Source organism: Meriones unguiculatus, chromosome 3 (genome assembly GCF_030254825.1).
Source record: "Meriones unguiculatus strain TT.TT164.6M chromosome 3, Bangor_MerUng_6.1, whole genome shotgun sequence".
NCBI lineage: Eukaryota > Metazoa > Chordata > Mammalia > Rodentia > Muridae > Meriones > Meriones unguiculatus.
Window position 1 is genome coordinate 87,393,358 of NC_083351.1, and position 12,137 is coordinate 87,405,494.

Sequence of the window (12,137 nt, forward strand, 5' to 3'; positions counted from 1 at the left end):
TGAATGATCTCTCCAGCCCAAAAGCTATTTTCATGGTGATGGAAACATAGCAGCATTAAAAAAAATGTATCTGGCATATTAAGGATACTTTATCTTATAAGAAAGACAAAATACTGTGTGTCTTAGAACATTAAGAACACCGTTAAAGTAGTATTGAATAGATCATTCATTAAAACATAGCTTCACTACTGACAGTTCTATACAAAATGCTCAAGTGGTGCCCTTGTCTGAGTCATCACATGCAAATGGCAGAAACAAATACCCCTCTTTAAACTGATTGATGAGGGTGATAATTTTACTGAGAAAGGGGAACAAAGTAGCACACAGTACAGAAAAACAGAGCTTCTTAATGCTGACAACATTAGGTATCATGTATTAAGGTACTAATTTGGAAAGCATCCAATGACTATTCGCCTAAGTTGTATACTTGTAAGGTGTGTGTTACTAGTTTTATTACAATTCCATGACACCATTAGTTACAGTTGAAAAGTAGTGGCATTTCCTTTATTGTGTGTGTGTACAGCAAAAGATACATTTCCTACACTTACCTAAATATTTTTGTTCTAAATTTTAGTTTTTAAAAATATGGTCACATGTTTATTTTTACAAAACTGTCTGTTTCTCTTTTAACCTGGTTATCACACAAATAACTGAGACCCTTTTATATGTGCTAAATAGTAAGCATCACAACACATTGACTGAACAGTTATTACTCTAGTCTTAACCCTCTACGTTAATTTCGTTTCCTCCTAGCACACATCCCAGAGATACTTGCATTTTGTAACTTCTTGCTGCAGATCCCCTCTCCTGTGTCTGCAAGAGCTAGCAGCAGTATATCCCGGCTCCGCACCAAAGCTGTGGCTGACGGACACACGCACACTAGGTCAGTTCTTGCTGGCTCCATCTCCTGAGGTTCTCTAAGGTTCCCACCTCCCTGAGCTGTGTGCCCTCACCTCCTGCAGGCCTCTCTAGCAACCTAGTGCCTCAAACACAGCCCTCCCCTTGCCCACTTAGATCTGTAACTATACCAGGAGCCCCAGCTCTGCTGTCAGTATGCAACTCTTTGTGAAAAAAAAAAAAAAATCTTGATATGCCAAGGAGGGTTTTAGAAGTTTTTATGTTAGAAACTTCTTTCTCTCACATAGAAGAACCTAACGGATTCTAACTCTAGGCTTATGACCGACAATCTTATAACACAAACAGAAGTGGAGATCAGGAGTGTCATTTGCCTAGCATGTACAAGACCCAGTGCACCATCACAGTGATAGATGGGTGAGTGAGTGGTGACAAGATATGTGATAGCAGGTGGGTAAGTAGATAGATAGATGATCATAGGTACATAGGTAGATAGGAGATAAATGATGAGTAGTCAGAAAGGTAGATGATAGGCCTGACTCAGAAAGACACTCTTTTTCTAGGCCTTTAGCAATCAAATGACCCTTTCACAGGGGTCGTCTAGCACCATCAGAAAACACAGATATTTACATTGTGATTCATAATAGTAGCAAGATTACAGTTATGAAACAGTAATGAAAATAATTTTATGGCTGGGGCCACCACAATATGAGGAACTATATTAAAGGGGCACAGCATTAGGAAGGTTGAGATTCGTGTTCTAGGCTAGTGTCTGGCCCCTGAAGCGATAGGTGCCACAGATTCAGAGAGAAGAGACCATGAAAAAATATTAGGGGCATCATTACTCTGATTCTTCAAATGTTTGCCCCATATCATTCACAGAAATTTCCAATTTGTGACTGAAGTTCCATGCCTTTCAAAAGACATCTTTTCTATTTGTTTTCATAAATCATAGTATTACAAAAGTGAGTGTTTATTAGAAATAAACATTCTCTTTAAAAATCTTAAATTTTAAACTGTTTGGAACATACATCCTTACAGACTCAACTCAAAACTATGGACTTCTTAGGGGAGGGCTATCAACCCAGTCTTTCCTATTCTGTTTCTGGGCATTCCCTGCACCTCCACATGAGTTGATCTGTATGTAGATCAGAGTTTAAAAAGTGTGACACCCATGATTTATTCTAAGTTAGCAAAATTGCCTCCAGGAATGGTTTCTGAAGTCATTTTGAAAGACCAAAAGATAGCAGCGATCGTTAACACTATGTAGAGTAGGCGCAGTATAGCGGTAAGTTCGCTGAGGGGATAGCTACCTCGCTGCATTCTTTCCTGCCTTCCGGTTCCGGGTGGGTACGTGACCCTGCTCACAATCTGCCTTCCCGCCTTCCCTGTTCTGGGTACGTGACTTAACTACGGCTTTGTTCAAACCACCCAATCAGAACCCTGTAACTGCTTCTCGCTTCTGTAACCGCGCCTCCTGCTCCCGAGCCCTATAAAAACCCGTCACCCTAACCGAGAGGCGCGCAAGTCCTCCGATAGGCTTGGTCGCCCCGGGTACCCGTGTATCAAAATAAACCTCTTGCGGCTTGCATCCGAAGGCTGGTCTCGCTGTTCCTTGGGAAGCGGGGTCTCCCCGTCTAGATAGGCTCCTGGCAGTCTTTCAATTTGTGTCTGACATTTCCAGCAGAGTGTGGCAGAAGAAATGGCAGAAGCAGGCTGAGGGCGGACTCAGTCAGGCTGCTACTATAAGGCACACCAGGTCAGTTTCCCATTGTTGCTGCTTTTGTCATTAAATACCTGTGACCCACTGGCTTCTCCACATAAAGTATATGCTAAGAGGGCAGGGGAGTCGAGTTACGGAGTCAAAGATTTTCCCAAAGATGACAAGTAAAAAAAAAAAAAAAGGGCCTCTCAACGAAAGTGCTTCGTGTATACTGAGATGCCAGGGGCCAGCTGGTCATCCTCCGTAACAGCAGAGCTGCCACATAAACCTGGGATTCCATTTTGCTTGTTGCCAGCCCAGTCAGTTTTCTTTTGCTCAGCAGAGAATGTCAAGATGAAAACAGCCAGTGCTTTTAAGTGAGTCTGTTATAAAAAGCTGTTTTGTTTGTTCCGGGTTTTCAGTTTTCAGGCCTAACCTGCGCCTTTTTAACAAGCGGCAGTTGCATAAATGGGTAAACAAAGTTAATCCTCACAAGCCTCCAACCCTGATCAAAAAATGTCAGCCACACCCGGGAAAGGGATCAATACTACTCGCCGGTGAAAGACCAAGGGCAAGACTGCAGGAAACTTCCTGCCTGCCAGCCCGAGGGACAAGAAACTCAAAGCTCGCTGCAAGGAGGAGCAGCAGGGCTGAGGACTGCAAACAAGGCCCCTGGTAGCAAAAAGTTACGGAAAGTCCCCGCCCCGGTTGAAACAGCAGCCGCCCCTTGCCTGTGGGGTGCCCAGCACACCCGCGGAGAGCGGAAGTCAGCAGGCAAGAAGCCCGAAGAGGACTTCAGCCAGGTGTGGTGCCAGCTAACACCTGCTGCAGGAGCCGGCGGCTGCAGGCTGGGTCCAGTGTGGTAGGATCCCTAAAGCTCCCCCCAACCAGGCCCTGAGGCAACAGCAAGACAAGCCATTGCAAGGAGCACTCCTCGGGTACGGTGAGGAGCGCGCACTCTGAGCAGACTCAACCCTAAATCCAAGGAGTTTATTCAAACAGTCTTCATCTTCTTCTCCTCGGACTTAGACCTGAAGTTGGAGCAGAAAGAGTACATCCTGTTCAAGGCTCAGACCACTACTGGGAGCAAGCAGAAGCTGAAGGAGGCCCCCAGCAGCAGCACCTCCCGGGCTTCTGTGGCCTCCATCAAGGCCAGGACCACCAAGGAGCTAGAGGAGCAGTTCTACACGCTGGCCACCGTTGGCAGGGACGAGCTGCTTTCTCCGCTAAAGGACAGCGATGAGCTCAGGTCTCTCTGGGTCAAAACTGAACTGACTCTCCTGAGCGCCCCTGTAAGCCAAGGACATTGCTAGTGAGTGCCTCCAACCAGCCAGGCTTTAGACACACCTGCTGAAAAGACTGCCAGGAGGAAAAGCAGGCGCTCTCTTCAGTCGGGTGATGCTGGACCGTGGATTATAAACTGCTGTGTCTTCCAGCAATTGCAAAAGCAGAGGTTACATGAGCAGTGGTTAAGTAGTGAGGAAGCGGCACCACACCGTAGAGCTGTAGATACCCAAGCACCGCTCCTGGCCCAAAGAAATATTTATAAAGGCAACGTTTCCTGAGTGTGCAGATGCGGGCTGAATGCTGGGCACAGGGGAGACCCCAGTCTTTGCTGAGATGGACAGGGTAGTGTGGCTGGGGAGATCACGCATCCACTGCAAAGCCTCAGGGAATTTAAGGCGTGGAAGATGAATAACAAGGTCTCTGAGGGCGTCCAAGCTGACAGCTGCTTCTAGCAATGTTGAGGAAAAGCTTCATGGTAGAGGAGGGCTGAGACTCAGACTCTAAGGAGGAAGGATGTTTGTAGTGCAAAACCTGCACTCCCGGTGCAGGGTCCAAACCGCTCCCTCCCCCAAAGAGACTCACAGACTGCGGTTCAATGCAGTTTATTTCGATCGCGATGAGGGTCGTCCCTTTAAAGCAGGAGACGACCCCGAGCATACAAAGCACAGAGTTTTTATTCCTAAAAAAATCAGGCCTTTACATTGATTAGTCAGCAGAAAAGATAGCAGTTATGCGGCTGGCAGCTGTAGCAGGGAGCTCACAGCTCCAAGGACAGTCCTCCCCTCTTCTCCCATCTCTCGGTTCTGTAGCAGGCCGCTTACAGCTTCAAGGACAGTCCTCCCCTAAATTGCCTGACTTGCTCTTTCTTCTTAGCTGGCCCTTATTCAAGGTCCAGTTGTTTTTCTTTCTAATTTGGGATGGTCCCATTTCTCATTCCCCCCTTTTTCTTTGGCATAATTTTAACCCTAAAATTACAGGCTAGATTTAGCCTGCATCTCTAATTGCTGATACTGCTGTCGAAGCATAAGGACCTGAACGATACTGATCCGTTTTTTTACAAAATTGATTAGCTTATTAAGAATGCAGGGGCCAAGAGTTACAATCAGGAGAAGAATTAGCAAAGGGCCTAGCAAGGTGGAGATTAAAGTGGTCATTTATGGAGAGGAATTAAACCATCCTTTAAACCATCCTAGGCTTTGGGCTCATTCTCGCTTTCTCTTTTCTAAGCCCTCTTTGACCTATCTAGGGTCTCAGTAACAACTCCAGTATGGTCGACATAGAAACAGAATTCTTCTTTTAGGGCAGCGCATAAACCTCCTTGTTGCAAAAACAATAAATCTAAGCCCCTTTTGTTTTGTAACACCATCTCTGATAATGACTGTAAGGAATCTTTGAGCTCTTTAATTGTGTTTTTTAGTCTTTTTATGTCCTCATCAACAGCTGCCTTAAGCTCATTTAACCGGCTATGTCGGAGGGCTATAGCTGACCCTCCAGCTGCTGTCCCTACTGCTCCTAGCCCGACCCCAAGCATTATGGCTAAGGAAATTTTTAGGTCTCTTTTTGTTAGTATCAGCGGTTCCCCCACAGAGTCTCAGTATTGGAAGGGCTCTTTATACGGGTGATAGGTGACTCAGGGGATTACCTGGACCAGGACACCTGGACCAGTCAGATGAATTGACAAGCACCTGAGTACTGACACAAGTAGTGATCCCTGTTGCACAGGCCCACCATCCATCGATTGGTGGTATGAGGTACCCAGACAGACCTGCAACATCATAGGTTTGGTTGCATAAAAACTGATGACTGGGGGGAACTTTACCTACACAGAGTCCTTGCCCTGAAACGGCAGACAGGGAAAGTCTAGCCTCCCTTTGTGTCCAACGGCAGGCTGTTGCCTCTTGGGAGGTACTTATCTCATCTGTAAAGGCAATTTCTTCATAATATGGGGGAGCAATTTCAAAGCATAACCAACAAGACTCAGTAACCTTGGGGTTGGTATTATTTAGGGCCTGAAAGGCCCCCTGTGCTAGGGAAGTAATGTATGGTCCAGGAGGCTTAGGGGAAGAAGAATCTTTACCCATTTTTGAGTTAGGAGTCAGTGAGGGGGTTGCTGGACGTGGGGCTATAGTCTGGGGGTCCACTTTTACTGGGGGAACCAGGTGAGGGCCAGCTTTATTTGGCCCTACTTTAGCAGATGGGGCTGTTATTTTTAATTTGATGGTGAAAAGTAACCCATCATCATATCTTTTTTTATATATTTGTAGGCCCCAAGTGAACCCCAGTCACCCAGTTAGTTGAAATCTGTTTTTTAGCGTCTGTGAACCGGATTAGCAGGGGGTGGCACCAGGTGGTACATATTGGCTGATTAGTCTACCTATTGTTTGGTCCCCAGTCTGGGGGCTGGGCATGACTGTAATTAGCTTTAACAACAATGTAATCCCAACTGGAGGTAGGCTTGCAGTAAGTATCGCCAGTGGTTTCACACCCCCAATTTTTGCAGTAGAAGTCATTTTCCCCCCACATTTGTTTACCATTTTAGGTTGCTGGTGGGGTCCTGGACATACATAAAAGGTTAGGACTCACAGCATACTGCGGTGGTTGGTGGTCCCGCAGCCCCCCCAGGGATCTAAGCCCCTTTTCTCACTAAAAGACCCACGTCTATGGTCCCCAGGAACCACGTTGGGGTCTAGGTGGCTTTGCAAATCCCAGTTAGCAGGTGCTACTAGAGCCATTTTACAAAGGTCAGGGTACAAGTCCGGCCACCATGTGAAGGGTGGGGCTATCTTTGAAACAGACCAAATTATAATATGTCTCTGATTAGTTACTTCCCAAGTCAAAAGTTTGGGCTGGTGAGGACTGGAGCCCAAGCAAGTATTGTAAGTGCTTAACAGAGCCAAAAGCACCAGCAGTTTGTGGATATCACCCACAGCTAACATTCTTAACAAGTTTAAGTTTTAAGGGATTGTCACTGGGCTGGATTTTTCAGTCAGAAGTGGAGTCCTCTGGAGCGGGTTTGATGTGTAATGCGTGGATCCAAGCAGCAATGCCTTTTACCTTCACAGTCGTTGGGGTGGTGAGCAGGATGCAGTAAGGACCTTTTCACCGGGGTTTTAAATTTTGACTATGGTGTCGCCGTACATAAACCAAGTCTCCAACTTGGAACTGATGTGGCACCTCTAAGGATCCTGGTGCATATGCACTGCCAACCTTGTTTTAGATTTCTTTTTGAATAAGCTGCAGTCCCTTTAACCTGGACAACAAGTCAGAGTTACCACTAGTTATGTCAAGAGGGTCTCCCAGGAGAGTCAAGGAAGCAGGAACTCTATACAATAGTTTAAAAGGTGTGAGATTTAACAAGGAAGGAGTATTCCTGACCCTAAAAAGAGCCAGAGGGAGGAGTACCACCCAGTCACCGCCAGTCTCCATGGTCAATTTAGTAAGGGTCTCTTTTAGAGTTTTATTTATTTTTTTTACCTGTCCTGAACTTTGGGGTCTATATGCACAATGTAATTTCCAATTAGTCCCCAAAAATCTGGCCACCTCCTGACTTACCTGAGCAACGAAGGCCGGCCCATTGTCTGACCCGATTACCTTTGGAACTCCAAACCGGGGAAAAATGTCTTTTAAAATCTTCTTGGCTACAACCAGAGCAGTCTCTTTCTTGGTGGGAAAAGCTTCCACCCATCTTGAGAAGGTATCTACAAAGACTAGAAGATATTTATTTCCATACCTTGTCGGCTTGATCTCGGTAAAGTCCACTTCCCAATGCATTTCAGGTCTAGTTTCCCTTACCCGTTTTTTTCGAGCTTTGGAAATTTTTTTCTACATTTACCTTTTGGCAAGGGATACATGTCTGAGTCACTTTTTCGGTTAGAGCAGTGAAGTTTAGTATTCGGTAAGGAGATTGGAGAACAATTTTAGTCAATTTCCTTGCCCCTAAATGAGTCCATTGATGCATTTGTGCTATTAATCTCTTAGCATCTTTCTGTGGCAAAATGACCTTACCTTTGGAGTCAATCCATGCTCCCACATTAGCATCGAATGTCCCTTGTTTTCTCTGTATTTGCTCCAGGTCATCCTCTGAGTATTTTAGCTGTTCCTTCTCTGGCAATTTAGTAGTTAATATCATTGGAGCAGGACTTCCTCTAGCAGCTGCTTTAGCCTCCTGATCAGCCATGTTATTTCCCTTTGCTGCCTTGGAATCGAGCATTCGTGAGCCAGCGATCAGGTGGCTGTCTGACAACACTCTCAAGGGCATGAGGGGCATAAACAGTAAGATCTTGTCCCAAGGTCAGCTTGTCAGCGTCCTTTACCAATGCGGCGACTGCTGTTATTATCCGAAGGCAGGTCGGCCATCCTGCTGCTACTGGATCAAGCTTTTTAGATAGATAAGCTACCGGTCTCTTTCAGGGTCCAATCTTTTGAGTTAACACCCCTTTAGCCATTTCCTGGTTCTCGGCCACATAGAGATGAAAAGGTTTAGTGACATCAGGAAGTCCCAAGGCTGGAGCTGACATTAAAGCCTGTTTAATATTATCAAATGCAGCCTGTTTATCTTTTCCCCAGGAAAAAGAGTCATTGCCCTTTGTAAGGGCATACAGAGGGGCTGCCATTTCAGTGAACCCAGGAATCCATAATCGGCAAAACCCCGCTGTACCAAGAAATTCCCTCACTTGTTTTGTAGTTTGTGAAGGGGGAATATGAAACACAGTCTCTTTTTTAGCCTCCGATAACCATCTTTTTTTTTTTTTTTTTTTTTTTTTTTTTAGTATATACCCCAGGTAACTGACCTGTTTCCGGCATATCTGGGCCTTCTTTGCTGATGCTCTATAGCCGAGTTCGCCCAATTCTTGTAACAGTTGGCCAGTGGCTTTGAGACAGGTTTTTTGACAATCTGCAGCTAGTAAGATGTCATCCACGTACTGGAGAAGAGTTACCTGAGTATTTGTGGCCCGGAAGTGTGCCAGGTCTCGGTGCAGGGCTTCATCAAATATGGTAGGAGAATTCTTAAATCCTTGGGGAAGTCGAGTCCATGTTAGTTGGCCCGAGACCCCGGAGTCGGGATCTTTCCATTCAAAAGCGAAAATGTCTTGGCTGGCAGGGCTAAGTTGAAGACAAAAGAATGCATCTTTAAGGTCTAGAACAGTATACCAGGCTCTGTCAGGGGGAAGGGAGCTCAGCAGGTTATACGGGTTGGGGACTGTTGGATGTAAGTCCATAACCTGCTTGTTAACTTCCCTCAGGTCTTGCACAGGCCGATAATTGTTGCTCCCAGGCTTCCGGACCGGCAGTAATGGAGTATTCCAAGCAGATTGACACCTTTTCAAAACCCCTAGGTCAAGGAGTCGCTGTATATGAGGGCGAATCCCATCATGGGCTTTCTTAGACATTGGATACTGCCGCACTGCAAATGGGGCTGCCTGAGGTTTTAGCTCTATCTGGACTGGCGGTTGCTTTCTTGCTTTCCCGAAGCCAGCTGTTTCAGCCCAGGCCTCAGGGTATTTTTTTACCCACCAGTCAATGTCTTTTTCCCCCTCTTTTAAATTTTTAAATAGCCGGTATTTATCTTTTATCTGTAACCTGTGGGCCTTCTGGGTTAAAATAGATGTGGGCTCCTATTTTGGTCAGGATATCCCGTCGCAGCAATGGTTATGGGCAGTCAGGCATGACTAAGAATGAGTAGGATACCCGGCCCACTCCAAGGTCCACTGTTCTTTGGGTAGTCCATGTATATTGCTTACATCCAGTGGCCCCTTGAACCCATGATTTTTTTTTCTCAGCCCCTAAGTCTTGCAACAGAACTGAATGCTGAGCGCCAGTATCCACTAGAAAATGGACTGGCTTCCCCTCCACCTTGAGGGTTACCCTGGGTTTGGGGAGGGGAACCGAACCCCGTCCTCCCTAATCGCTGTCATTGTTTAAGGTCAGGACCCTGGTCCCTGTGGCTCGAGAATTCAGCTGCTTTTTCTTCCTTTTGGGGCAATCCCTCCTCCAGTGTCCCGTCTCCTTGCAGTAGGCACACTGGTCCTTAGACAAAGGGCCCTTACAGTTGCCAGGAACTCTCTCCCTTTCAGTACGACTTTCCTGAACTACGGTGGCCAGAATCTTAGTCAATTTTTTATCCTGCCTCTTGTCTCTCTCTCTCTCTCTCTCTTATCTCCTGTTTTTTTTTGTTTTCTTTTTTTTTCTTTTGTTTTTCGACTATAGAAGACATTTTTTGCTACTTGTACTAAATCCTTCAACGACTTATCCTGCAGACCTTCTAATTTCTGAAGTTTCCTACGAATATCCCTAGCTGACTGATCTATGAAAGATACAGCTACTGTTGCCCTGTGCTCATCTGAAGCAGGGTCATAGGGAGTAAACCGGCGGAATGCATCCATCAGCCGTTCTAAGTAGGCTGCAGGAGATTCCTCCGGCCCCTGGACCACTTCTCTTACCTTAGTCAAATTGGTGGGTCTTCGAGCAGCCCCACGGAGACCCGCCATTAGAGTCTGGCGGTAAACCTTCAAGTGCTGCCTACCCTCTGGTGTATTGTAATCCCAATCAGGATGAGAGAGAGGAAACCCATTATTAATCTCGTCGGGGAGAACTGTAGTCCTCCCATCCGCCCCCGGGACATTTTTCCTTGCTTCTAGAAGAACTCGTCCCCTCTCCTCGGTAGTCAGGAGTGTCTGTAAAAGCTGTTGGCAATCATCCCAAGTGGGCTGGTGAGAGAAAAGGACAGATTCAAACAAGTCAGTCAAGGCTTGGGGGTTCTCAGAAAAAGGGGGATTGTGAGCCTTCCAATTGTAGAGATCAGCTGTGGACAAAGGCCAGTACTGAAGGGGGTATTGCCCATTCCCCTCTGGAAATCCATAGGCTCGCAATGGGAGAGCCACCGAGTCCAGCTGGGTTGCTCTGCGGCTTCGTGTTCCAGCTGCTGGGCCCCGTTCATTCTGAGCAGTGTCAGCTGGTGAGTGCAGCGGGACCTCTGGCGGTGTCTGCAGTGCGGACGGTGTCGGCAGCGCTGAGGGACCAACAGCTCCTGATGAGGGACCTGTGAGGGGACTAGGAAAGTTGCATGCTAGCCCCGCCCTAGGCCCAGAGGGAGAACTGACAGCCTCCGGGAGACTGACAGGGGAAATGGCCGGAGGTCTGGCGGGAGAACCGGCCAGGGAACTGGCCAGGGGCCATGGCTGGCGGATAAGGGGGCGGAAGGTCAAAAAGGAGGAAGTCTGCTTCTGGAGAAGTGAGCACTTTCTTTTTCTCCTCTTCCTTAACGGCACAAACAGTTGTCGACGGAGTCTCTGTGGGGAGAACAAAGGGGCACACCCAGGGGGGTGTATGGCGAACAATATCCTCCCAGGTTAGGACATAAGGTACCTGATCAGGATGGCCCCCCTGCGCTTGGAGGGCCTTAGCCTTAACAGCAAGAATCGTGTGGCCATCGAACCTGAAAAGCAGGCCATTCCGAGGAGCAAAAGGCTTGCCACTTCGCTTTTCTAACTTCCACTGAGAGGTTATGTGCCCTATATTTCACTTCTGAGAAATGGTCAAGGGTGAGGGATAAGGGTGTAGTCACCGTCTGTCCCATAATGAAATCTTCCGTCAGAAAAGTCAGAGAGGCAACAAGAACAGAGATAAAAAGAACCAAACAAGCAATCAGACAAGGACGCCCTTGCGGGTGATACCACAGTGCCCTAATGGAACGGCTCCCCGGCTGGCCTCTACGAAAATCAGACTCAGACGGGAGGAGGACCGTCTCTGATCCATCCTCCCAACAAACGGAACCTGGAACGTCCTCCAGCTTTCTGGCATTTCTATTATCTGACGCGTACGTCAATCGAAATAGCCTAATCAAGCAACCAAGATGGTTCAGACAGGCGCCTAACCAGAACAAAACCATAACAAAACAGAATCTGCAGAAACCTGAATATCAAACAAACAAAATGACTGACCTGTTTCAACCTGACCTCATTACCCGGTCTGGTGAGGGTCTGGGAAGGGCCTCGTCGGTTTCCCGGGCTACGTACCACATGCAAAACCTGCACTCCCGGTGCAGGGTCCAAACCGCTCCCTCCCCCAAAGAGACTCACAGACCGCGTTTTGATGCAAAAGCAAGAGGCAGTTTATTCTGATCGCGATGGGGGTCGTCCCTTCAAAGCAGGAGACAACCCCGAGCATACAAAGCACAGAGTTTTTATTCCTAAAAAAATCAGGCCTTTACATTGATTAGTCAGCAGAAAAGATAGCAGTAATGCGGGCTGGCAGCTGTAGCGGGGAGCTCACAGCTCCAAGGACAGTCCTCCCC

General features: G+C 47.0%; 1 protein-coding gene across 1 annotated transcript; it reads right to left on the minus strand.

The window, feature by feature from the left end:
* Positions 1 to 4,436: 4,436 nt before the first annotated feature.
* Positions 4,437 to 11,864, minus strand: LOC132652857 (uncharacterized). The gene is made up of 4 exons (XM_060378790.1): positions 11,808 to 11,864; positions 11,210 to 11,338; positions 10,285 to 11,133; positions 4,437 to 8,947 (listed from the first exon to the last, which is right to left on the minus strand). The coding sequence occupies exons 1-4, from the start codon at positions 11,862 to 11,864 to the stop codon at positions 8,918 to 8,920; spliced, it is 1,065 nt and encodes a 354-aa protein (XP_060234773.1). The 3' UTR covers positions 4,437 to 8,917.
* Between the last annotated feature and the right edge of the window lie 273 nt (positions 11,865 to 12,137).

What these genes read in the sequence shown, in the direction of transcription:
- LOC132652857 (XM_060378790.1), bottom strand. Translation starts at nt 11,864, where the DNA reads ATGTGGTACGTAGCCCGGGAAACCGACGAGGCCCTTCCCAGACCCTCA. An exon ending in AGGGGGGCCATCCTGATCAG is followed by an intron (nt 11,134 to 11,209) that starts GTACCTTATGTC and finishes TTCTCCCCACAG; the next exon opens with AGACTCCGTCGACAACTGTT. An exon ending in GACCCACCAATTTGACTAAG is followed by an intron (nt 8,948 to 10,284) that starts GTAAGAGAAGTG and finishes TCTTCAACTTAG; the next exon opens with CCCTGCCAGCCAAGACATTT.